Genomic DNA, 25,787 nt, shown 5'->3' with positions numbered 1-25,787 from the left:
ATCTCGTGCCTGCAGATGGGGCCATGACGTGTTTGGACACCTGCACCATCTGATTGCCCCTTTTCCCCCCATATCAGGGCCATTTATTTTCTCAACACAGGCACTGGGAGGAAAGGGAGGAAAATTAAAGCACTGCAAAAAAACCCATTATTGCATGGCACCACAAGGGAAATATCAGTTAAATTAATTTTTGCCTCCCTAGTTTCCCAAACCTGACTCTGGCCCCTTACACATGATGGAGGTGAACAAGGCAAAGTTTGGGAGTAGCTTCGAGGTGAGGAATGTGACAGCAGTGCCTGGAAATAAGACAAACTTGTGGATATAAAATTTGTTTAAAGACTACTTGTGGGTGATGACGTTTGCTTTTCCAGCTGGGGCAGCTTGTGAACTGAGCACAGGAACACCCAGGGGCGGTTCACGGGCAGGCAGCTTCACCCCGTGCCATGGCCAACCCCCAGCACTCCTTTCTCCTTGCCAGGAGGGCAGCATGGCCACACAGAGCCCCTGTGCTGACACTGGCCAGAGCTTCATCTCTTGGTGCTGAAGGGACAAAAACCCCTCAGGAGGCAATGAGTGAGACACCACAGGCTGTGGTCGTGAAGACTTTTGGAGGACTAGATGAGATCTCTGAGGTGAGATCACCTTCCTGTGACCCATCAGTCCTTCCCCCTCTCTCTCCCCGTGGAAAAAAAGTGCAAAGTGAAAATATTTTAATTTCTCTTGGGAAAGTAAAGCTCTAGTGCCTGCTCCTACCTGTGGAAGAAACACAAAATGAGTTGATCCCCGCTTTCCAGGGAAGGCAATGAGGGGGCTTTTTTAGGGGGATTATTTGCTTTATTTTGAAGGCAGGATTATAGAAACAAGCTGATTGCTTCACTTGTAGGTTGTTTTGTTGTTTTTGTTGGTTTTGGGTTTTTTGGTTGGTTTTGGTTTGGGTTTTTTTTTGTTTTGTTTTGGTTTGGTTTGGTTTGGTTTGGTTTTTGTGTGTGTGTGTGTGTATTCAGGAGAAAATGCAGTCTCATGTGCAATCCTTAAGGAAGGTGTTGGCAGAATTTCTGGACTGGAGAGCGAGTGAAGAGAAGACACCAGGACTACCTGATACAGGTTCTTCGGCAGTCTGAATGAGCCTTTGGGTATTTATTTTTCCCCAAGCTCCTCTTGAAGAAACGGGTGGGATCATATCCAAGAGGCATCCTGGCACCCTGTAAAGCCCTACATCCAGTTGGAATGGCTGGCGCAGATCCTGGGCAGGTTTGTCAAGCACCACCTCCATGTGCAGCTGCTTATTATCCACACTTTAGATCAATGTCATGGTGCTTTTTCATCCCAGACTGAGTCACAAAGGGACATGTGTTAACATGGAATTAACACTCCCCTGCTTCTCAGGACCTGGATTGGTTTTGGACAGAATATAGAGAGGAATGGCAAAAAGGGAGGGAAAAGGAGGATCGTGGGGCTGTGGTGGTTTGACCGAAAAATGGGAATTCTAGAATGCTGTAGTTAAACCAATGGGTGCTCAGATTTTAATATTGGCACCTGATGTGGCCGTTGGGACATTTGGACATGCCTCTGAGAACACAGGGGTTAAAAAGCAGAGCTGGTGCTTGAGAGGCTCGGGAGGCAAAGAGGTCGGATCGCCCTGCCTTGTTCAGCTGCTGCTGCTGGGCCGGGGAGGGTCAGCCTGCGGTAGGCCTGGGGCTGGACAGAGATGGGGGTGAGGAGGCCCTTGAGGATGGAAGGGTGGGAGAGCACCAAGAGACATTGGGCAGCCACCCCCCCCACCCCATGGGAGAGAGAGAGGGAGAGCCAGCGTCTGAATTTGATATCAGCCGGCCGAGGAGAAAAAGGGGGGGTGCAGGGAGAAGGTGCCGGCAGGGAGTTCCAAAGCTCTGGGACAGGCAGAGACTGAAATTTTAACCCTTTTCTTGCATGATTGAAACCTTGCAAATGCTGATCCTCCTGGAGCTGAATGAGAAGAGAGATAAGAGATGAGATAAGAGGGGATGGGCCACTAGGGAAGTGAAGACTGGCTGAGTGGGGGAAGAGATGACGGAGTGGCCTTTTGGCTGGACTTTTCTTGTGTGGCCATAGACAGAACCATTTTTTTTCCCCTGTGACACAGAGACTGCATTTAGGGGGAGGCAATGGCTCAGAGCCAAGGGAGTGCAGTGATGTTATGTGTAAGAGTGCACAAACAGAGACAATACGTGAGAAGCGTGGTTGGTGCCCTCGCTCTTCACTGGAAGAGAAGATCACTGGGGGGAGGAGGAAAATGCTTTTGTAAGATTTTAATTTTCCTTGTGTGTTTTTTTTTTCTTTCCTTGTAGTTTAGTTAGTAAAGTTTTCTTTATTTCTAAGTAGGAGCCTGCTTTGCTTATTCCTGGTCACATCTCACAGCAGACACCAGGGAGAGGGTATTCTCATAAGGGCACTGGCATTGTGCCAGTGTCAAACCATGACAGGGTGAAGTAGGTAATCAGTCGCTAATTAGCTTCATGCCCAGCCCTGCCCCAGTGTTACAGCCCCCCCGGCTACAGCAGAAGCACTTTCGTCCTTTAACTCAAAAGGGGAAAATTCAGGTCTGAGGGTTGCATGCGGATTTCTTGTCTCCTCCAGGAGATGAGTGAAGCTGAGCGGCGCTGCATCGAGGCTGAGTTTGAGCGGCTGCGCTGCTGCTGGCGGAGCGGGAGCGGGAGCGCCCCGTGCTGCGGCGGCTGGCTGAGCTGGATGGACCTCCACAGCTACCCACGCCGAAAAATCATTGCGGGTGGCTGATGGGGTTGCACAGCTCCACAGACTCATCGGGCAGCTGGAGGCCAAATGCTTGCCCCAGATGAGTGCCTTTCTTACCCAAAAGCTGTCCCAAAGTGCTGCCTATGGGGTCTTGAACTCCCTTTTTTCTCCCGTTTTCCTTTCAGGATGTTGGGAGGATCCTACGCGGATAGGGAGCGACTGGTTGCTTCACATCCTTATCGCTCCAGCTGTGGAGAGGTGCTTGGCTGCTACATCCATCACATAACACCTGCTCCTCTAATTTCTTTTCCCAGCTTGAGTGAAATGAGGCTCCACCTCCCCTCGGGGCTCCCCAGGCAGCTGGAGAAGAGCCTGAGCTCCTGCTGCCACCAAAGCGATGCTCTGTGGGAGGCCCTGGAGAAGTTCAGAGGTATTTGGGTAGAAATCAGATATTTTAGGAGAACTCGGAGGCTTTGGGGAGGAATGCAGAGGTATTTGGGATAATTCGGATATTCAGATATATTCAGATAATTCAGATATTCATCTATATTGGGGGGGGGGAATTCAGAGTTCTTTTGGGAGGAATTCAGTTGCATTTTGGGATCATTTAGTTATCTGGGGAGAAGTCAGAGGCATTTCAGGAGGAAGAGGATCTTGTCCAAGGGAAGGGCAACAGCAGGCTCTTCACCTCCTCACTCCCCACCTTCTTCCCTCCTCCCAGACAAGGATCCCCCTATGGGTCCCCACAGCAAAGATGATGCTGGAGACTGGCACGACTCCTCTCCTACAGCTTTTGGCAGAGAGAAAAAGGGTGTGGTGGGATGAGAAGGAGGAGCAGGATGAGGCCAGAGAGCCCTCTGCTGGGGTCAGGAGCTGGCTAGTAGCTAGTAGGGGTCATTGCCAGGAGATGCAGAACGTGGACACAGTAGATGGACTCTGCAAGATGCCACCTGTACATCCTCATTCTAGGTGCTGCCCATACTCCTAGGGAGACAAATGGTTTTATGAAAATTCCCCTCCAAACTGCGATAATTAGTTACCAATCTTCTGTTGCTGCTCATCATGTAGGTCATGAATTAAAGGCGAAAAACCCCCAACAAACAAACCCCCCCCCCCCATTTTTCTTTTGTGCATGCGCCTGTTCGTGTGCGTGTGTGTGTATGCATAGGCTAGATTTTAAGGTATTTCTTGGTTCCGCTGGGCCAGGAAGAAGGGAGCAGGCGAGTAAGGGGCATACACGGGTCCCGGTTCTCGGGTGCGGAGTGGCAGACCTGTCCCGGGTCCTAAGCTATACAGCCTTGACCGAGGACAGCACGTCCCGCTCCTGCCCACCGCTGGAAGCGGCTGCCGCGGCTCTGGCTGTCGCCTGCCCTCACACGATAAGCGGCCGCTCCCCGTGGGATCGCGCCTGTCCCGTCCCGCCATGCAGCTCTCAGCGGCCATCCCCCGCTGCGGCTCTTTAATTCTATTTATTTTATTCTGCTCTGTACGTTCCATTCACATCGCACCCCCCACCCCCGCCTCGGTGCGGCCCCTCTGCCGCCGGCCCGCCCGTACCGTGGTGCAGCTCCCGGGGCCCGGGCAGCGACCAGGGCGGCTCGCAGCGCACCACCCGGGCGGTGCTCCTCTCGTAGCACCGTCTCGCCCTCGGGGCAGCGCTTCTGGTGACTCCGGCACCGGCACGGCTCGGTTCGGCCCCGGTATCGCCGCCTTGCCCGTCCCGCGGCGCAGCTCTTTGGGACGCGGGCAGCGGCCACCCCGAGGGGCAGCTTTTTTCTTTGCCTCGCCTCGCCCGCGTGTAGCCCCTTCACCGCCACCTCACCCCGAGGAGAAAATTCCTGGGAAAATATTTATACCTAGCATATTCCTGGCTTTTCTTGCTGCTGCAGAATCTTTATGTAGGCTGAGATCCTCCTTTGAAAAGAACAGTTAAGTGCCTGAAACAATTAAGAATTAACTAAGCATTAGGTTGGTCTGCTGATAACCAAAGTAATCTTCCGGGTGTTTCTTAGAAGTATAATTAAAAAAAAAAAAAGAGGATTTTTTTTTGTTTGGTTGGTTTTTTTTTTTTTTTTGGTGGTTTTTTTTTGGTTTTTTTTTTTTTTTTTTTTTTTTTTTTTTTTTTGCCCCGAGACAGCCATCTTCGGGTTTGTTTGGGCTCGGTTTCGCAGTCCCGCCCTGTCCCGCTCCATACCCGGAGGAGGCAGTGGCGGGACCGCACAGCGCCGCTGGCCGAGATCAAACAATGACAAGGAGTTTTCCAAGCACCCCCACGCCCCCGGCAGAGGCAAATCTGAGGCTATAAACGGCCGTTTTTTGCGACTTACGAATGCCCGGTGCGGTGTTTTTCCTCATAATTTCTCCCCAATTTTTTTTTCCCGTGAAAAAGCCAAAGCTGATCAGTTTTGGGGCAGAGCGGATTTTACAACTGTTTGGGAACATCAGACTGCTTTTATTGTTTTATTCATAACTACAATTCCTGATTAGTATTTTAAACATTATGTGTTTCTTATTATTTTTATAGCTCTATAACAAAATTTGCAATTACTTTTTAACACATATATGTCTTATATTAAAATGAGATATAGTATATTGAAACTCCGTTAACGTTATTATAGTTAAAATACACACAGCGGTGCGGTTTTATTTCACTTTAACCCTCCCGCTCCAAGCTGGTATCCACATGAGCTTCAAGGAACTCTGCTCACTCGCCACACTCCTGCTTTAATCCTTGTCTCCTGGAGCCCCCTTCTGGCCTCACTCTGCTTCCCTCGGCTCAGCCTGCGGGATGAGAGTTCGCCTCGTCACTAACTCGTCCCTCCTGGGCCCCAGCTGCCGCTGCCTGCATTCTCTTCTGTCCGTAAACCACGGCTGGCGCTGGCCCGAGGGGCTGTTCCATGCCTGAGGCGGTGGGAATGTCGGACCCGCCCGGGATTGCCTTTGGTCGGGAGGCTCCGGACGCCGGCCCCAGCGTCCCGGCCCGCCGCCGCCTCAGGAGCACCGGGCCAGGCCTCTCCCCGAGCGCGTCCTGCAAACAGCCATGGCCGCGGGAAAGGCCGCCAGATTTCAGGTTGCCTCCAGGAGGAAACCACCTGTGCTGTCTGCTTGGATTTCTTCCGGGATCCCGTCACGATCCTGAGCTGCGGCCACAACTTCTGCCGGCGCTGCCTGTCGCGGTGCGCGGCGGGCGGCGCTGTGCGCCTGCAGTGCCGGGTGCCATTCCCGCACGGTGGTGATGCCTCAGGTTTTAGCTTTTATATTTTTCGGGTTCTGAACTTCACATTAAGGGATAGTTAGCTGTCATCACAGAATAGGTGGACAAAACAATTCCTTCTATAGCTGGGGGCCAAGAAAAACTGATCCAAATCTCAGACCCAAAAGCATAAACAACAGTGGACCGAAGAGAGGAAAACAAGAAGGATGTGGCTTCCACACCTAGAGCTATAATTGGACAATTAACTCCAATATGCTAATAGACTAGAAGTTAAAAAGTGAGAGGTCTCGTGATCGGTCATCCATTTTGTGACTATTTAGGGTTGATCTTGGGTGTAGCCCTGGCTGGGCTCTTGTGCTGCCCAAGGTGTATCCATTGAGGCCTTTTAATAAATACCTACTTTATTCTTTACCTCCATCTAGCCTCTGTTCTAGGTCAGCCTTCACAAGGCATCAGTGGCTTCTGCCCCAGCCGGCAGCTGGCCAATGTGGTGGCAGGCATGCAGGAGCTGGCCCCGCTGCCGGCGCAGGATCTGTGCCACAGGCACCTCACTGTCTTCTGTCACTGTGATGGAGTCCTCGTCTGCACCGCCTGCATGAGCATCGTGCCCACCCCACTGTGCTGCTCGAGGAGGCTGCTCGCTGCTACAGGGTGAGTGTATCCCCATCTTAGACACTCCCCCCCTGCCTGAACGACTCTAATTTCCCTTAAAACTCAGCCCCCAGAATATGTATTTTGAGTAGAGGCAAGGCTTTTCCCTGTCTTTCTAGGGGAAAAAAGCAATGCAAGCATCTAGAAGCCAAAACCGAGCTGAAATGCTACAATTTAGTGAGGGCTAAGTATGAAACCTTATAGCGGCTGGTAGTTTTGTGACCAAACCTAAATATTGGAGATTCCAAACTCCTGCTCTCACCTGGCATCTGTGCTGTGGAGGGCTCCTATTCCACTTCTGGGCGCAGAGGGGAAATGGAGGTCCCCAAAGAGGGTTTTGACCTGGCTGTGGGTGCAATGAGTGGGAGAAGGGGATGGAAACTGAAGGGTGGTCAGTGAACTTTTGAAGGAGTGGTGGCAACTTTTTTACAGGAGACCTTGGAGAGGTGGGCTATCCCAGCCTGTCTGGGAGACCTGTAGTGCTCAGGTATCACTGTATGGATAAGGTGAGGGTGTGCGTGCAGCATAACTATGAAATTCGTTATAACATGGGTATGAATGTACATATCTGCTTCAGTGCAGCTGCAGAGGAGGGTGAGGATGGGGCCATCTGCACAGGGATATGGTACTTTAGGGGTTCCAGTCCTCTCCCCTTCTTTTCTTCCCTTCTCCAGGAGTATAAACCCCTTTTCCCTGCAGAAGCAGTTTGAAGCTTCCCAAAAAACCCTGCAAGAGGAGGACAAGTGACATGCTGGGCTGACTGAGGCAGCAGAGGAGACAAGACAGGAGATGCTGGTGGGTGGTGCTGCCATCTGGGTGCACCATGGGGGCCGCACTGCTTCATATCCCCTCCAGCATCCTTGTCCTTCTCCTTCATCCCCCAGACTCGAGGCAGGGCTGACAAGCAGAAGCTGCAAGCCATGCTGAAGGGGCTCTGCTGGGTGCTGAGTGACCAGGAATCACAGTTTCTTTCCTGGTTCCATTGCCTGTGCTGGAGGCTGGAGGAACAGCAACATGGTGAAGCTGCCGAGATGTCACGGATCCAGCAATGCCACGCAGAGCTCCAGGCCAAGTGCCAGCAACCAGATGGTGACCTGCTATGAGTGAGATGAAACTTAGCCCCAGAATCTGTTCCCCCGCTTTTTGCTTTTATTTACAGGAAAGCAGCCCTAAGCATCTTTCTCCCTTCCTCTCCAGGATGTCTGAACCATCTTGAACAGGTATTGGAGCCAAAAATACCACCGGTTTTGGCCCGAAGCACTCCATTTTTCGGATCATCTTCTCTCCCTGTGTTCTTTTCCTCTGGGATTTTTGCTTTGGAGCTGGAGGGGGTTGATAGTTAATCCAAAACTTGGTGGTGATGGGGGAATCTTCCATCGTATCTTGCAGGCATGGCAGCCTTGCCCACGTGAGTAAAGATGTCCCAGTGGTTTTCTAGCAATGGGGAAAGGAAATTTGGCATTAAACACTCCAATTTACTCCTCTCGAGGTGCACAGAAAGGAAGGTACAGCCATCACTGTTGATGTCAGAGCTGGAAATAGCTTGAGCATTTTACTTGAAAAACCAACATGCTGGTAGAGGCAGTGACAATTTAAAGGTGCTGGGAGGGTAAAAACTGGGAAAAAAGGAATTAATTAAGCACAAATGGGAAGGCAGATTTGGCTGGAAAGTGAAAGCATCACAGATGCTCATTTACTTAAAAGAAAATCAGGAATTTATTCCTGATTAGCCTTAAAGGATAGAAGACTGAAGGTGGGAGGTGCAGAATGCTGTTGATGCTTAATTAGCACCCAAATTAGGACACTAAATTGGGTGATGCCCTGATGAAGGGCATTGTGTCTCCCACCTCAGGTGGTCTTGCCTTCTCTGTGCAGCAGGGTGGATATGGGGAAGGCCCAGGGCGACATCCAGAGATAAAAATCTTTGGGGTTGTCTTCTTTTTCCAAACTTCTCAGAGTGCTCTCTAGAGGAAGACTCAGAGGGATATGGAGAGGTGAGTCTGGCTTCAGGGACTTACTGAACTCCCATTTGGGTTCAGTGCCTGGAGCTGATACTCTGGTGCAATTTTTGGAGGTGATATTCCAATGCATAGAGGCTCATGAACATCCCTCTCCCTGCCAGCAACCATGACCCTGGATCCAGCCCCAGCTCACCCCAAATCCTGGTGTCACTGGATGGCTGGACTGCAGGCCACCAGGAATCACCCCCAGCTCCTCTGCCCTCAGGAATGGAGAGTTTTGAGTCTCTCTGCTGTGCTTTGGGTCAGCAGGACTTTGTGGGGAGCTGTCACTGTTGGGCCATGGAGGTTTGTCCTGCTCCTGATGGGGCATTGGAGATTGGCTTGGGAATTCGTGTCCCATAAGAGCTGCTTTGGTCTCAGCCCCAAATGTGGGGTTTGGGCCGTGGGGCAGTGCTGGGGCAGCTGCAGGCTCTCATCTGGCCCAGCCCATGTCTCTGCCCCACAGCCACACTGTCCAACACATGGAGGTGGCTGTGGATTATGCTGGCGGGCGGGTGGCTTTCTGTGATGCTGATAGTCAGACTGAAGTCTTTGCCTTTCCCCCGCCCACTTTCACAGGTGAATGACTCTGACCACTGCTCTGGCTGGGCAAGGGGCCAGCTTTGCTCACACTCTGTCCCTGATTTCCCCAAAAATCCACTCTGAACCCTGCAAGTGCAAACACTTGCACCACCCCAGCAAACACTCCACTCAACAACAAACAGCCACACTCTTCCCCCAGACCCATTTCATTTTCCTTATAACATCTAATTTAACAATCATATTTCTCTCTTTTGCTTCTCAGTGGGAGAACAGAGGTATTTCCAGTTCCTCAGCTGTTTGTCTGTAGAAGCATGGACCAGAGAAACAGGGAGAATGTCCCTAAAAGCTTTCCAAAACTCATCTTGAGGAAGAAAATGGGCTTTGCTCCTGCTGCTAGATGTCTCATAATAAGGTTTTGCAAGTGGAAACTTTTCTGCTTAGGATTTGCAGAGAATTTGGAGGAAGTGGGTTAAAACCATGTTTTATGTCTCTGAGGATCACTCAGGATTGGGCCTTTTCAGGGCTTTGTATTCACTGCCAGGATGTAAGCAGGAAGAGAGGCCACAAACAGAATTTCATCCCCCATTTCACTGCCTGCGAGTGAATAGAAGGGGACCAAAACTAAATGAACCAGTATCTTGAAGCAGCAGAAGGTTGTTGTTAGGGTTCAACCATGGAATAAAGTGCTGTTATCAGCAAGCCCAGACAGGACTGGGCAGGTCTCTGCCTCTTGCAGTCCCAGTCTCTCCTTTGCTGCAGAATTGCCTCCCCATCCACATGCAGTCTTCAGCTTAGTTTGAGGAAGAGGAGAAAGTATCAGGAAAGGCAGAAACTTTTACCTTTGGGACCTGAATTTTAGACAAGGGTCCTGACAAAACACAGGTCACAGCTAAACACACATTACAGCCCTGCTCAGTTTTATAATTAGTTTTTTCCCTCTTTGGGTCATGGTGAAATTGTCTTTCCTTGAAAGACAAGGTCCAGTGTAAAGCAAAACACTTCTTTGCAGCATCCTGCTCCAACAGATGAGCTTGCAACACTCCATCCACTTTTTGTCTGAGAAGCTTTTTGGATATTTAATTTGGAAGTCCGTACAAAAAACCCCCAAACCTCCTGCCTTTTTATGTAACTCAATAGCCCCACAGCTGGCTCTCTGGCATTGTGGTGGCAAGGAAATCAGCCTCTTTTTGCTCCAGGGCAGCTCAACAGCATCCTGTCAGCAGATGGGAGGGCAGATGGTTGGGTGTGGAGGGTGCACAGCCCCCACTCCTTGAGCAGAGCCCGCAGATGCACCTTGCAGCCCTGCCACATGGATCCTTGGACCCCAAAATCCTCCTGAGTGACAGGCACGCCTCATACCAGCCCATGAAAGAGGGGAGTACCTGAAGGGTTTTTTTTCCCCACGGGAAAGTTTTTTCCACAAAGCTGGAGCCAAGGGTGCATTCTGCAGGAATTTGAGGCTTGAGAGTGAACATTCCTGGGGGGAGTTTTAGCCATTGCCTCCTGCTTCTCCCCATGCTGCTCCTCTTCCACTAACACCTCAGGATCACACCGAGTAGGAACTGTGCATCCAAGGGAGGTGCAGCAGGCATGGAGGGGCAAACCTGAGTGAGGACTTCGGGCCCTCCACGATGGTGAGGGTGTTAATCTTCTCCTGCTCCTCACTGAGCTCCATTGTAAGTGAAAAGATATGCATTTTGGGGGTGGGTTTACAACTGTTCAACTTTTTTATCAACTGTTAATAATTTGTTGGTGCTGATGGGTGCTTATAAAAATGGAGATCAAAAGACAATTTTAAAAATCAGCAGCTTGTTACATCCGGAAGACAGAAAATACAGCTCTAATGCAACCGGGGGAGGGGTCTGTGTTTTTAATCATCTGGTTTTGGGTATGTTTGCTCCATTTTGGGCCTTTTCCCCAAGGGAGCAGCTAGCACCACAGGAGATGGGGATTTTCCACCTCAAAACACTGCCCACAGGGAAGAAATCTCCAAATTAGAGAGGAACTTGTTAAAGAAATGGTGGCCTCTGCACTGCTGCCTTGAGGAGAAAGTGCTCCCCAATCCCTTTGTTTTTGTTGGGGGTTGATAAACACCCAACGCCTTTGTTTTTGAGACTGTCCCCTTTTAAGTGAAAATAAGACTTATTTTTATCAGCACTAGCAGTGGACATGGGGAAGAAACAGCTCCAGTAGTATCCCTAAACCCTTCCAGAATTAACCTATATGCTGCTTGGGGGGGAGTGGAGGTTTAAATTTTTCATGTGTCGCCGGTTTGCTGGTTTGCCAGTTTGCCCAATTGCCCCCTCCAGGGGCCTTTCCCCTTTTCCTATCCAGTTTGTTGGGATAAAATTTCATAATTTCATTTAGTTTTTTCCATTTTATAATTCCTCCTGCTCTGGGAAGAGGCTTTTTCTCCCCAGAATGAAGCAAAGCAGGATGTTTCTCCCTCCAAGTCCCTTCATTGCTCAAAATCCCCTCCAAAAAGCCACATCTGAGGGTTTATTTAAGCTAAAAGGGGCCTTTTTAAAGGCCCATGGGATGGAACACTGTAGTGCATTATAGGGCATCAGCAGCATTAATAGAGCTGATAGCTGGGATGAGCAAAAAAGAACTGAAGATTGGGTAATTTTTAGGTTTTGCCTTCTATTCTGTAAAATTGTCACTCTGTATGGGCCCGTGCTTTAGACCTGAATTTCCCACATAGAGGAACTTCCCCCTGGAGCTGTGGTGAGCCAGCTGTGCTTTGCTGCCCACCCAAATCCTCCACACAAAAACTCACCAAACTCCAAAAAAAAAGTATGAACTGTACTTTATCTTTAAATAAGCTGGCTGAGCTTAGTGATTTATTGTGTCACTCATAACTCGGAACTGGTGTCTTAAATGAGGTGGTTTTGAGCTACACTGCAGTGTTGCCCAGGTGGGACCCTCCAGGGAATGGAGACAGCCAGAGGTGAGGATATTCAGGGAGAAATTGATCTGTGAGAACAAAGACATCTAGGCTGGGGGGTTGAGGACTGAGGGGGAAGGGACCTCTGTGACTGGCTGGGGACCCAGCGGGTCAGGGAGCTCTGAGGCATGCAGATGACACGCAGCGTTGCCGGTCAGGAGTGGATGACGTACCCACGATGAGGTGGGCCCGTAGCCAGCTCCATGACCCTCTGCTCCCCCTGCATGCTTTTGCTGGGTCAGGGCCAGAGTTCACCACTCATGTCTGTCATCTACAGCCCGCCCAGAGGAAGAATGAACTTCTTATACTGGCACTTTTGTTTGACCAGCAGTGATTAATGTGACTGCTGATGTGATATAAAATAATGATGCCAAGAAGCAGAAGGACACTGATAGTTCAAAGCAGGTCCAAGCCCACTGTAAAGACCAGATTAATGCTGTGAATGCAGTGTCCTGGGAGGAGTCAGGAAGGTGCACTCTAGTTTTCAGGCCACGAGGAGGTGCTCCAGCTCACTCCTCACTCAGAGTGTAAATCATGGATGATGATGATGATATTAAACCCTGCCCTGAGCCTGATGTGGGAGAGGGAGCAATGCTTCTTGGGCTCATCTCAAGTTCCCCCAAGGTGTGTGGCGCTGCAGCAGCCTTGCCAAAGCTCAGTTCAGGGGCACCAGCAGCATGGGTGGAGGAGCTACACTTTTTGCACCTCCACAGCCCGTGGGTTGAGGCACCTCCAGCCCCTCCACGAGGCTCAGAGACGCCCCCCACATACCCAAGTGACCCAGTCTGGGGCCTCACCCCAAATTCTATTGCTTCTGTCCCCACCAAAACTTCTCCCTTCCCTGTGGCACCTGTCCAGCTTTAGGGTAGCAGCTCTGAAGTGAGATGTTAGTTTTGAAATCAGTCTTGCTTAGAATATCTCAAACACAGCAGGTTAAAATATTTTTATTAACTTGAAAAATTCCTTTGGACAGCTGTCCTGGTCCTTTATTTCATGCAGGGCTCCAAGCATCCAGTCACATCTAGCTGCCTGGATACTAGTTCCATCCAGGGGGACTGGATTTGCAGTGCTTGGGATCAGTTTTTGACATCTGAAGCTGGCTCGTCCTCTTCTAAGGTGGTGGGGCCTGGAAGGACAGAGGTAAGCGCCTTGAAGCCCAGGGTCATCTGCATGGCCAGAGGCCCTCAGGGACAGGGTACTGGCCCCTCCCCTCCAACATATGGGCTGTTTTCCCACACTGGCCAGGGCCATCTCCACACTGCACTCCGTCTTGAACACACCCAAGGACCAGTTGTCCCATCCACCAGTCATCCCCCTCCATCCTGCTTCCACCCCCCCTCAGCCTGCCCAGACCCCAGACCCTCCCGGCACCTGCCCAGGTGTGCAGACAGAGCCCCGCCCACCCATCACCAGCAAACAGCTGGTGCTCTCTCCCCCCAGCACTGGTGCCCTGACAGGCCATACCCAGCTCATCCTGTGCCCTCTTTTCCACCTGGTCCATGCTGCCATCATCTCTGCTCAGCAGCTCAATCACGCTAGGCTGGGAAGGAGAGAATGGCTGGCTGCAATGTGGGGCTCAATTCAGCATCCCCACGCAACACTCCCAGCCCATCTTTCCTTGAGGAAACCGAGGTCGGGTGGCTTTCAGATGCTTAGCATCTCTCTCCCAGCCTTGTTCGTCCCTGATGTTCTTCCCTTCACCATCCCTACCTTTTTGGAGAGCTGTAGGACATTCCTGAGCGGTGCACTGGATGTGTCCTGACCCTTGTAGCTCTGCGACTTGAGGAACTTGCTATTGACCAGCTTCCTGAGGGATGGAGCATGGAGATGTGCTCACTGTCCATCACTGAGCTTCATCCCACTGTGCCAGAGAGGGGGGCAGAGGGTGCTCCCTACTGACAGGTGTCCCTGCTGACTCCCCAACAACTGCAGCAGGAAACCCATGCCTGTCCCACCATGCTGAGTCCCCACCAAGCCTGAGGTCAGGCTGAGACCAGATACAACTGATAATACCTGGCTTCAGTGCCACTGAGACCAGGGCTTGAGCAGTGCAGTATGGGCTTTAAAAGCCCAGACACCTGGGGCAAGTAAAGCTGACCCTCTGCTCCCCTACCCTACCCTGCCCAGGCCCCCTGTGCCTCCCATTCAGGGTCGAGATCTCCCTTGCCAAGGCAGGACTACCCAGCATACCAGAGGCCAGTGATGGGTCCCTATGTCCCCTACCTGTGTCCGTTCTGTTGTGCTTGCTCCTCTGTGCCACTGGTAGAGGGGTGTGGAGCATGGCTGCCGGGCAGCGATGGAATCAGTGGCAGTGTGTCAATGTGCCTGCGGAGGGCAGGAGCCATGGGTGGGTGACAGGGGACAAATAAGGCACCCCAGCTTGGGGCAGAGTACCAAAACCCATAGACTTGTACCCCCCAGCACCACTCTGCCTGCTGCCCTCAGAGAAGTGTTCCTGGAGGAAACACTCCACATTGAAAAACATGGCTTCAGAGGGGGCTCAGCAGAGTCAAGCCCACCAGACCCCTCAGCAGAGTCTAACCCCTGTGCCTGAGACAGCTGGGGACAAGCACACCCATCCCTGTCCCACCCACGCAGCCCCCCATATACCAGTGCTGGGTGCTACTCACGGGCCAGGCACCTGCACGTTGAGCTGCCGGTCGCAGGACAGGCACTTGAAAGGGACCAGCAGCTGCCTAAGGGAGAAAGGGCTGGGTGAGCTCCTGACAGGGCTGCAGTGCACACAGCCAGCAGCTCACAGGCAGCAACAGGTGCCAGGCACATTGCTGCAGGGAGCCTCAATGTTTGCACAGGGAGCTGTGGCATGTTGAGCCTGGTTTTCTTCCCATCCAAGGGAACAAGGAGATAAGCTTGCCTTGGCGGCACTGGAACTACTGAACTGTGTCTGTGGCCCATAGCTGCCCAGAGCAGGCAGGGACATGATGGGGAGGGGGCAGGCACCCACACTGCCATCCAAAACAGCTCTTCCCCTGGTGTCATTGCCTTGTCAGTACTCACAACTCCCCTCCATCTTGCCAAGGTGGGCAGGTCATGACTGAGGCCTGTGGCACCATAAGTTGCACCCTTCCCCAGGCAAACAACCCTCTGTTCTCCATCCTTGAACCTTTGCACCCACACCCCAGTTCTGGTTTGCACAGCTTCGTTTCCCTCCTTTGATGTGGGGAACCTGATATTGATCAGTGAAGAAGGTGCAGCATCTGGCCTTTGACTGGCTTTGTCAGCATCCCTGCGGTTTGTTGGCTACATTGTTCTGATGCCATACAGGAAGGAATGAGGCCAGTGCTGCTGCCAAAGCCAGTACCATCCCACTGCACTCACTTCTTAATTCCAGCTGCTTCGCCAATCTCTACTGTCAACTCATCCTTGAGATCCTTAATGATCTTTGCCCAGTTATCCTCTAGCTGCTTCTGGAAAGGCCCAAGCTCCAGGCGATTCAGCTGTGGACAGATACATACCCTTAACCAGCTGCTCCAGGATGGAACATGGTAGTCCACAGGGAAAAGCCAGCAAAGGGGGAAACCTCACAGGGAGGCTGCCTCAGGCTGCAAAGCCCCCAAGGAGCCAGTTTTGTACCGTGAGAATAAGGTACCCCTCACCTTGGAGTCCAGGGCATCACTGAACTGCTGCTGGGCCTCCTGCCAGCGCTGCTCCTGACCTTGCACACGTCTCAGCAACTCCCGCATCCTCTCCTCCAGATGCTCCATGGTTTCATCAAAATGTGAGCAATTGACTTTGCTGCCCAGGGCAGCTTTGTCCAGTTTCTAGCAGGGAGGAAAGGCAGGAGAGAGGTGGGACAGGGGAGAGGTGCAAGAGGCAGGGCCAGCCTCTGTTGTGTTGGGGATAGAGCCAGAAACATTCCTGTGAGGCCATCGTGCCCTTTTCAGGGCTGTGTGGCCTGTTTACGCCATCACCCCCATGGGGTCAAAGGGACTTAAAAGAGATGGACAGAGGGACCTGGCAAGGGATCTGCAGCCAGTCTAGAGGTACTCACACCCTCCCCCTTCCCCATCCAGCCAGTTTGCCATTGCGTGCCCAAAGAGCAAAGTGCATTTGTCACCCTGCCCAAGATCCCCTGGGCTGAAGATGGACCTCTCAAGACCATACCAGCAGCAGCAGGTCCTCCTTGTCTGCTTTCTTCTCAAGACCCTCCAGGGACCGGAACAGAGCCTTCCAATGCAAAAAGCATCTCATGACACCACAGCAGGGTCAGAGCTGTGTTCTGGCCAGCCAGGGCTCCCTGCTCTTTGGGAAAGGCCATTTGAACCAAGAAAGGGCTTGCGAGCAGGTGGGCAGGGGATCAGACCTCTGTGTGATCAGACCAGCCTTGGTGTGCCTGGGGGATACTTGGAGCCTCTGGGGGTCCAGCCACCAACCTCGATATCTCTCTGATGCTGGCGATGGTCATCCCGGAGGCTCCCCGTGAGGTAGCCAAGCTGCTCGCAGTCCCCTTCCACCCGCACAACAGTGGCCTGGATGCTCTTCAGGAGCTCCTCCTCCTGCTCCAGGGAGAAAGACGACAAGATAGTGTCATGCAAGAGGTATCTGGCTGCCCTCAAGGACAGATATGGGTTACTTGGCTATGAGCACTCAGTGCCAGCCGGACATTTGTATCAAGGCTTTAATTTCCTGCCATACTGCTGACCTGTCCAAACCAAGCTGGGGGGTAGCAAGGGGCTGCTCTACATTACAGTGAGCACAGGCAGAGGGTCCTGATGCAGCCCTCCATGTTGCCAGCTGCCCACCTGGGTCTTGTCTGGTAGTGACCTCTGCACCAGCTGTGGCACCAGTGAGTCCACCTGCTGCTGGAGCCTTTCACAGCGGTGTAGGAGCTTCCTCACAAGCTTGTTGTCTGTGAATGTCTCTCCCTGCTGCTGCCTCCCAGTCCCCATCATTGCTCTCAACTCATTCAGCTGCAGAAAGGGGAGAATGAATAGATTTTGAGATAGAATGGATGCAGCCAGCAGAACCTGGTGCCCAGATGGCCCTGACCAGGCAGGGAATGTGGCCAGGAACCCCACAAAGAGCAGCCTGCCATTCAAGACAACAGTTGGAGTGCTGCCTCCTAACCTCACCTGATCCTGAAGCTGGTCATCTGTAACCACCTGCTGCAGTATGGCCTTGGTAATATTCTGCTCCTGTCTCAGCTCCTTCTGCTCCTGCTTAATCTCCTGCAGTGCAGGCCTAGCCAACAAGATGAGGGCACAAGGCAGGCTGAACCTCCACAAAATTTGCTCCCCATATCTGATGCTCCTGGATTGCCACCCTCCATTCCTCCTGGCTCCCCTGCAGCCCCACAGGATACAAAATCCTCTCCCCATCCTCTTACTCCAGCTGTAGGAGGCTCTCCTTTGTGCCACCCACGTCGTGCTCGCGCTCGGCTACAGTCACACCCAGCTTTCCAAGGGCATCCTGCAGCTGTCTGATCTGGGAAGGGAGGTAGTGGCAGAGTCAGAGCATGGACCCCATGGTCTCCTTTGCCTGCCTCCTCTCTGCCAACTCCCCCTGGCATTCTTGCTGCCCCCTTAGGGACTGATATGGGCTTACCTTCTCCTTCTCACCCTGCAGGTCTCTGGCCAGGTTCTGCAGGGAGGACATCTGGCTCTGGAGCTCAGATAGGTCTCTGAGGATGCTCTCCATAGTTGGAAGGCCTGCTTGGAAACCAGGCTGTGTCACAGTGGTGCCACTTTGTACACTGGAGGTCCCTGTCTGCACCCCAGGGGTGGTGCTCTGCATAGCAGGGCTCTGCCCCAGCTTGTCCATGTCTGAAGTGTAGGGCTTGGCAGGGGCAGGCTGGCTGTGGAGGACCAGTGGCTGGCCAGCAGCATCCTGGAGGTTCCCCTGGAATGGAGTGAGAAGAGGGACTGCAATCAGGACCCCAAAACATCCACAACTGAGCTTGTGCCAGAGAGACCCTAGGTGGGCTGTGGCTGCCAAGTACTGGTAGATCTTTACCTTCTTTCTTTCCACATTTTCCCTTTTTTCAGGACTGTTTAGTTCAAAATGCCTCAGCAGCCCTTTGGCTGAGGCCGGCAGTGACCTCTACTGCCAGGTTGATCTGCAGGCAGGGGTGGGGGCCTCCTAGTGAGCAAGGCTGAGTTTCCATGCTTCCCTCACAGGACACCCTTCCCACTCTTCCCTCCCAGTGACCTTCACAGTGGGTGACACCCACGGACACAGGGCAGGGGAGGCAGGGAGGGCCCAATTCCCTCCCAAAGGCAGCAGCTCACCTGGCGAAGTGCTTCCTGGATCATCCGGATCTCTTCTCCCATGCGGGACTGTGTGGCCTTCATCTCATTGATCTCCTTACAGAGATCCTTGCAGAGATCCGTGGTCTAGGAGAGGGGTGTAAGGGGGATGAACCTCGTGGCAGGGTCCCTGGGGACCTGCAGGACCTTTGCCTGCACCTGGGGGCACACCAGATAGCTGGGCACTGTGGGTTGCACCCTCCATTCATCTGGCATGGCCGGATGCAGCTGAACCTCCAGTGCACAGAGAGGTCACTGGCTGCTGTCTCCCACCTGCAGCATGCTGATGGTGGCAGCTCACCTGGCCAAGCGCCTCCTTGATCCTCTGGATTTCCTTTCCCATGTTGAACTGCATGGCCTTAATCCCAGCCATCTCCTTGTGGGACTCCTGGGGGAGAGCAGTGGCTTAGGAGAGACACGTGCTGGGGGTGAGCCCCAGGCAAGCAGCACCCCAGAGACTCCAACTCCTGCCCAGGGGAGCCTATGGCACATCCTGGCTCAGCAGGAAAAGACCCAACATGGCAAGGCCCAAGGCACCCAGAGCAGTGTTTCAGCCCCAGATTTTCTCTCCAAATCTCCCTCCCTTTCCCACAATGAGAGTCAACACGCTGTTCAGAGCTTGGGCTTCAACCAAACCCTCAAATAAGGGCACAGACCCCACGGGAGTGGGAGTCTTGGGCGGAGCACCCAGGGGGGTGGGAAAAGCCTCTACCTTGGAGATGCCACTCTCTTTGGCATCAGTCTTCTCCATCTGTACCATGTCGGCAGCCCCCGAGGTGACAGGAGAGCCGCTCCTGGTGCCCTGCAGCTCATCCTCCCCCGGCGGCTGGGGAGGCTGCCCTGTGTCCCATGCCTCGGCGGGAGGGCTCTGCCCCGGGGCGGGCGCGGCTTCCTGGGCCCCCTCCTGGGGGATCGCGTCCTGCAGACCCAGCAGGCTCAGGTGTTCCAATATGACCCTCAGCAGTCTGCGGAGCGCCTCCAAGTTGACATTGACTTCGGGTGTCCCGATGGCTTCATCCAGCAGCTGAAACAGGCTGCCTGACGCCATGGCTGCTGCCTTGCCCGAAAACACAGCACCTGTCCTTTCTCCGTGCTCGGAAAGAAGCTGCAGTTAGGAATGAGGGCAGCCAGCACCCTCCTTCCTCCTCTTCCTCTGCCTTCCAGAGCCCCGATCGCGGGTCCCTGTGTTTGTGGTGTCGCTTGTTGCCAGGTAACGCCTGGCCCTGTCAGCCGGCTGTCGCGGAGCCATGGAGGATCCCTTCCGGATCGGAAGGGACTTCTTCCAGATCATCGAGTCCCGTGTTTGCAGCTGTGGTGGGCCAGGGACTCTTGGCTGAAGGGGTCCTCCCTGATGGCCCCTTGTTTTTCAGCCACCCCACCTTGGATTGGGGGAACATGTGGTTAGGAGCCCCAAAATTGCCTTGCTCCCCTTGATGTCTGTCTACATTCCACCTTGGCCTTGGGCTGGGAGGGACAGCAGTGGGGGTGCCCCGACCCCCCCGACCCCCGTCCCCTCAGGTGTCGCCCCGCCTTGGGCTGCCCGGTACAGCGCAGTTGAGAGCAGTGACTCAGCTGCCGCGGTGCCTGGAGCCATGGGCCCGAGCACGGGTCATGCTGGAACTCGAGTGCTTCAGTGTAAGTCCTGGACACACACACATGGACACATGGCCTGAGTTAGGGACCCCCTGCTCAGTCTCAAAATCCCGGAAAGACCCAGGCAGCTGGATGTGGGGGCAGCAAAGAGAGGTGGTTTTGTCCACACCTGCTCCCTCTTTGGGCTCTCAGGGACAGAGGACAGGTGGCACCCCAAAACACAAAACTCCCAGGTATTTGGGGTGTCCACCACAAGCAGGAAGAGACATGTATCTGGGCAGCTCCTCAAAGAGATCCAGATTTTGGTGTGCCCTCCCTGAGATGGTCTCCGGATAGGACCCAGATGCCCAGATGGCCCCTCGGGACAAGGATGGGATGGTGTCTGGGTGACTTCCTGCAGCCAGGAGGAGATCTGTGTGTCTAGGATTCTCCCCCGAGGCCAGAAGTGGAACACTGGCATCCAGGCTGTCCCCTCACAACCAGAAGAGGACCCCGGCATCATTTGGGAATTCTACGGGGAGGCAGTTGGGGGGCAGTGGGTAGGGGTTTCCCCATCACCTTCTGCACAGTGTAGTGGTTGCCCTTGGAGTTGCTGTTATCCTGAGGGGACTCCCACTCCAGCATCACATTGAACTCCAAAACCTCCTTCATCTCCAGTGCTCAGACATGGAGGGGGACAGCTACTCTGTGGGACAGCCTTTGCTCCATGACCCTTAGGCACCCCAAATAGTCCTCAAAACCAGTCCATGGCCCACAAATATCCACAATGGACCATAAATACTCCCCCAAAATGCCTGGCCTAGCACATCCAGTCTCTAAACCACACCCCAAAACACACTGCCTGTATTGCCCCCAGTGCCTCTCATCTCAGTGTGGCCCAATGTCCTGGTACCCTCAGCCCAGTGCTGCCAGTACTGCTACACTAGGACTCCCAGAACAGCCCATCTCTGTGCTACCAGTGCCCACTGAGAACACGCAATGAGAATGCCCTCCCAGGCTGCCAGCAAGCATGTCCTACCTAGCACGGCCATCCCAGCTCCCCCATCTTTGTGCTTCAAGTATGCTCAGTCCCAGAGCTCCCACTAGTCCCTGTGCCACTTGTGACATGCAGTGGGAATGCAGCTGTGCCTAAGATCTGCTTTGACACCAGGATTTCAAATTTTAAATAAGTCCTCCAGCTCCTCTGGTGAGAAACTTGTGATTCTAACACCCTGGCCCTGACCCTGTTTCAGCAGGTTCCTTTGGGGGGAGGGCCATGGAGCTGGGAACAGGGCCACTTCAGTGTGGGAATGTCACCCGCCCATGACCCTCGAATGGCATGTTCACTGAGAGTCTGAAGGTCCCTGACCTCACAGGAACCCTCCTATACCAGTGCCCAGAGGGCCTTGTCCCCAGGAAGTCCCCATCTCCACTGGAGGTCTGCAGCTAGGAGCAGTACCCTGAGATGGGGCTAAGGGTCCCCATGGGTCTGGGGCAGGCCACCAGGCTATGGGTTCTCATGGGTCACCAGGCACCTTAAAGATCTTGACCCTGTGAGGAGGGGCAAGTGATGCAGAAGGTGTTTGTGTGGTGATGGCAGGGTGAGGCCACAGATCCTGTGGTGTCCCAGCATGGCGGTCCAGTGGCTGCCTTCTGCCTGCGCATGCAACACTGGTCAGTTTCTGGTCATATCAGAGAATATTAAAGAACAAGTGAATTTCATATGTCACAGTGGTTTTTATGCAATTTTAGATCTTGTGGATCTGATATAGCTGACCTGCGTGTGTTGACAGACCTGTGTATGTTTATGTGCAAGTGCTTTCCTCGTTCAGAGTTGAGTCAACTATAAGTCCCTGAGTATTTTGGCAGGGATGGTGTGTGGGTAACCTGGTCCTCCAGGTCAAATTAAAGTCACAAACACTATTCAAAATGCAGAGTCCAATCTTGTGCTAAGCTTCTGCAGCCCCAAAACCCCTACAAGAACATAACAACAAGGGCCAAAATCTGCAGATGCCTTTCTAACAGTGATTCTTCACCACTCTTCAAATCTTCCAGACCAGGAGACTGTGGAAAAGAGAAGTTGCTCAAGCAGGGTGTTTCCACATGTATAGAAGGTACACACTTGCAATACTGTGTCAAGAAAAGCATCTTTGGACTTAAGAGGATCTTCAGCATATGCTGTGGTCTCTTGGTTACAGATGTAGTAGATGAGTAGATGGCAAAACAATACCATCAACACCTGCTCAGCTGAATCTGATCCAGATGAGTAAGTTATAGGTAAACAAACACCTGCGTAGCCTGTGTTTAATAATAGCATCGAATCCAGGTCATCTGTAGTTAGAGGGGTTTCTTGCAATCTCAGCACTCTGCTCTTAAGCTTCTATTTTACTGGAGGAAGAGAGCAATTCTTGCCAAAATTACAGCTAAATCACTAGAGACAATAACATAAACCCTGAATTTGATGGGGTTTGGTTTTCTTGTTATAGCTAAAGGAACTCTTAAGGAGAAGATAGTAGGCTAAAACAAGAGTAAAGAGAGAAATTATTTATTTATAACACATTAGGAACACTTTTAACAGTACATTGTTAACAGGGTGACTAAATAATAAAGTGATCATAAAAGGGTGACTTAAAAAGCTGGTTAAAGACAAGGCAGAGATTATAGGCTCGTCATGGAAACTGGTAGTCTTTTTCCTCCCATAAGCAAAGCTACACAGATAAAGACTGTCTCATAGTATTTCTGCAAACATAAAAGATTGATTTGCTCAATCTGTACATTTTCTTTTTATTGTATAAATTTACCAATACTTAGATTAACATTTTCATATAGTTTTTGATGTTAAATTTAAATGCAGTATTATGTCTCATTAATTTAAGGTGCAATTTATCAAAATCTACAGTAAATGTTTTCTTCTTAATCAGTTCTCTTTGGCACACTTCTGGTCTGTCTAAATACAAAAGTGTAGGATTGAATTGAGTATATAACACTGCAGGTATTTGAAGGGTTTTTTGTTAGCAAATAAATGCTTATTTATGCTTACCACAAGCTTATTCACAAAGAAATAACTATATATGAATTTCAGTTTAAGTTATATATAAAATGGCTAAACTTCTTCAATGTGCAAGGCAGAAAAAAAATTGTTACATCAACTCCTCCCTAGAGAGAGTGATTTTTGCACCATGGAAATCTTGTATAAAATGTTATAGAAAATGGAGATTTTTAATGAGGAAGCTCTCGGTGCTTCTTATCTTACAAGAAGCCACCTGAGGAGATGATTTTCTAGGTCCAGAAATGGTTCATAAGATACAGTTTAGCTGACAGGTTGGCACTATAGTGGTGTTGCAGCTATAAACTTGCATGTTCAACTGACAAACTAAACCAAAGAGCCAAAAAACCCCAACCAGTCTGTGTAAAGAGTTTAGTGAAAGTGGCTTCTTTCTATGAGAAAAGTCTCATTCCTATGTTCTTGATATATGTATATATATTTATCTATCTGCTTTTATTGCAAGGAAGAAACATTTAGAATTTGCACTCTGCACTTTTGTTCTCATGATCTCTTCTTACTTTTGGGCTGACTAATATTTTGTTAAAATCATAAATGGACAATAGAAAATGAGATTCTGTTTCTGATGGAAATGTATGAGGAAGCCATCAAAGTTGACCTAAATAGGTAAAGTATAATTTTACAAAAGCTCTTCAAGTGCCAGAAGAGCAAGCTCAGAGCAATTTATTTCACATCTGAAAGCCAATACCAGCATCTGGCATTCACATGAAAGGTATGAGGAAACTTAGCTACATAAATACTGGACCTCTTTCAGTGACTAATTATTTCACAATTGAATAAAAACTAAACCCTATTCACAGTAAAGTGTACTTATTTCAAGGCCCTTCTGGTCTGTTTTTTTCCTGAATCATGCAAGTAGTATCCCCTCAGCTGCAGAAATTGGCATTTTGGCAAATGATCAAGTTACAGTGCAACCTGTTTAGAAGGCAAGGATGTAAAAAGGGATTTCATACAGGTACTTTGTGATGTGGTAATGTGTAAAATGCTGTGCTACTCCTGAGTAAAACACATTTGGCTGTCCCAGCTAATGACCCATTTATGAGCATGCTGATTCCAGAGAGGCATTTCACAGCCTCAGGAGTAGTATATATTCTTTAAAAAAAAAAGTATTTTACAATTGTCTTTTTCTTCAGCCTATCAGTAAGGACTAAAAATGGTGAGTTCAAACTGTTGAGGGAGATGATGAGCAGGGGAAGAACCAGTAAGGAGAATCAGGGTCTGTGTGGTAAATCAGATGTGAGATGCAATTAATTCTCAATTTCCTTTTAGCTTTTTGAGATATTGCATATGGCCATGCTTAGTGCTCCTGTTTTATCTGAAAGCTATTGGCTTTAGAACTGGGATGTCTGTGTAAAGGATATGGTATCAGATTTATCTACAGCAAAGCCTCCATTGACGTAAGATTTCTCAGCCTGTGTTTCATCATTATCAAGTATTTCTGTTTCCAAGGCAAAAGGATTGACTATGTTGACTTCAGAGGTGACATCCATCTGCTCCAGCTCCTTTTTTGAGAGCTTCTCCACTACTCCTGTACCAAAGGCATCTCCCAAGACATTCACCGTTGTTCTGAATCGATCCCTACGGAACAAAAAAGTTGTCAGACACATCATCCAGTTGTTAAGAAAATCTTTTTAGTAAAAGTAAGGTACTCTAGCTCATGCAGCACTGTTTTCTTCCCAGTGCAGATTTGGGTAATTATTCAATTAAAAGAAAACAGTCTTTTAAAACAAGAATCAGAATTTTACCCACAGGTATTTGAAGAAGCCTGGGGTAATTTTCATGAGAAATTATTTTGTACAGGACATGCAAAACCGCAAGTCATGTCACTTGTCTGTTAGAGCCAAGTGGTGTGGTATATCCTTACAAAATGTTGGAAGGATCACCTCTCAGGCCCTTGAAGTATGCTACAAAGCTGGTTCCCTCTTGTAATGATAGATTGTGGGGTGCAGCAGCAGAGTCTGCATTGTGCTTTTTGTCATTCTAACAGTCATGTCCTCAGCCAGAAGAGCACCTAGCCCAGTATGTCCAGTATTCTGGCCCAAAGCTGACAAAGGGAAAGGCCTGTCCTCTGCTGGCTTCTCCTTATTTAAGGGCTGAAGGACAAATCTATACTAAAAAAGTCACTTAAAGGAATATGATACTCCTGCACTATTGATTTTTCTTGATTTTCTTGATTTATTGATTTTATTGATTTATTGATTTTCACAGACAGAAATGTGACATGCAGGCCTTAAAAACCTGCTGCTACTTGGCAGAGGAACAACAAACCCTTGCAACATAATAAAATTAGAAAACCGATGTGGAAGTATGGTATGGAGCGTGGAAGGCCATGCTTCCCTGTTTTTCTTTTCAGCTACAGAGCACTGCAAAGGTTCTGTGGCAGAACAAGTTTCTCTTTCTGTGCAGAGAGCTTGAGGTGGATATATTTACAATGTTTCACAATACTTCTACAAAACTGCTGAATTCTAGTGTTAAAAAAGTTTTCTATGTGCAACAAAAATACATGGTAGGGAAAGGAAGAGAGAGCAGTAAAGATTCTAGTAGAATCAGTGTGACAAGTGAGGAAATCAACACCACTGGAAACTCCTCGGTTATAATAGCACTATTCTATTTGATTTAATTTACACAGCAAAACATATCTTAGTCTGAAAACTGCCTTAATTAGAACCAGAAACATCTTGAATTATTTGTATGTTTCATGGTGGAACAAGAACCTTCCATGTACTAATATTGTGTCTAAAACCCACAAAAGCTACAGACTTCTAAAGTGGAGTAAAAATCAGATCCATAAAGTCAT

General features: G+C 50.6%; 3 protein-coding genes across 3 annotated transcripts in view; 1 reads left to right on the top strand and 2 right to left on the bottom strand.

Annotated features, from left to right (window-relative positions):
• Positions 1–569: 569 nt before the first annotated feature.
• On the top strand, positions 570–7,691 carry LOC135460111 (uncharacterized). The gene is made up of 6 exons (XM_064736781.1): positions 570–632; positions 2,617–2,702; positions 2,919–3,163; positions 6,370–6,598; positions 7,273–7,393; positions 7,483–7,691. Exons 1-5 carry the CDS (start codon positions 570–572, stop codon positions 7,343–7,345), a joined length of 696 nt encoding a protein of 231 aa, XP_064592851.1. The 3' UTR covers positions 7,346–7,393; positions 7,483–7,691.
• Positions 7,692–13,007: 5,316 nt separating this feature from the next.
• LOC135460034 (glutamine-rich protein 2-like) lies at positions 13,008–19,598 on the bottom strand. The gene is made up of 16 exons (XM_064736634.1): positions 19,067–19,598; positions 18,656–18,742; positions 18,337–18,441; positions 17,654–17,947; positions 17,436–17,533; positions 17,182–17,290; positions 16,852–17,019; positions 16,483–16,605; positions 16,214–16,276; positions 15,706–15,870; positions 15,428–15,546; positions 14,719–14,784; positions 14,312–14,413; positions 13,799–13,895; positions 13,553–13,628; positions 13,008–13,214 (listed from the first exon to the last, which is right to left on the bottom strand). The coding sequence occupies exons 1-16, from the start codon at positions 19,400–19,402 to the stop codon at positions 13,165–13,167; spliced, it is 2,058 nt and encodes a 685-aa protein (XP_064592704.1). The 5' UTR covers positions 19,403–19,598; the 3' UTR covers positions 13,008–13,164.
• Positions 19,599–22,455: 2,857 nt separating this feature from the next.
• SLC1A1 (solute carrier family 1 member 1) overlaps positions 22,456–25,787 on the bottom strand; it is a 57,630-nt gene continuing 54,298 nt past the window's right edge. The window contains exon 12 of the mRNA XM_064735811.1: positions 22,456–24,568. Within this exon, the coding sequence (XP_064591881.1) occupies positions 24,322–24,568 (247 nt within the window). The 3' untranslated portion in view covers positions 22,456–24,321. The remainder of the gene's footprint in view (positions 24,569–25,787) is intronic.

Source organism: Zonotrichia leucophrys, chromosome Z (assembly GCF_028769735.1).
Source record: "Zonotrichia leucophrys gambelii isolate GWCS_2022_RI chromosome Z, RI_Zleu_2.0, whole genome shotgun sequence".
NCBI lineage: Eukaryota > Metazoa > Chordata > Aves > Passeriformes > Passerellidae > Zonotrichia > Zonotrichia leucophrys.
The sequence above is the reverse complement of the archived record's forward strand: the minus strand, read 5'-3'. Positions and strand labels throughout refer to the sequence as shown.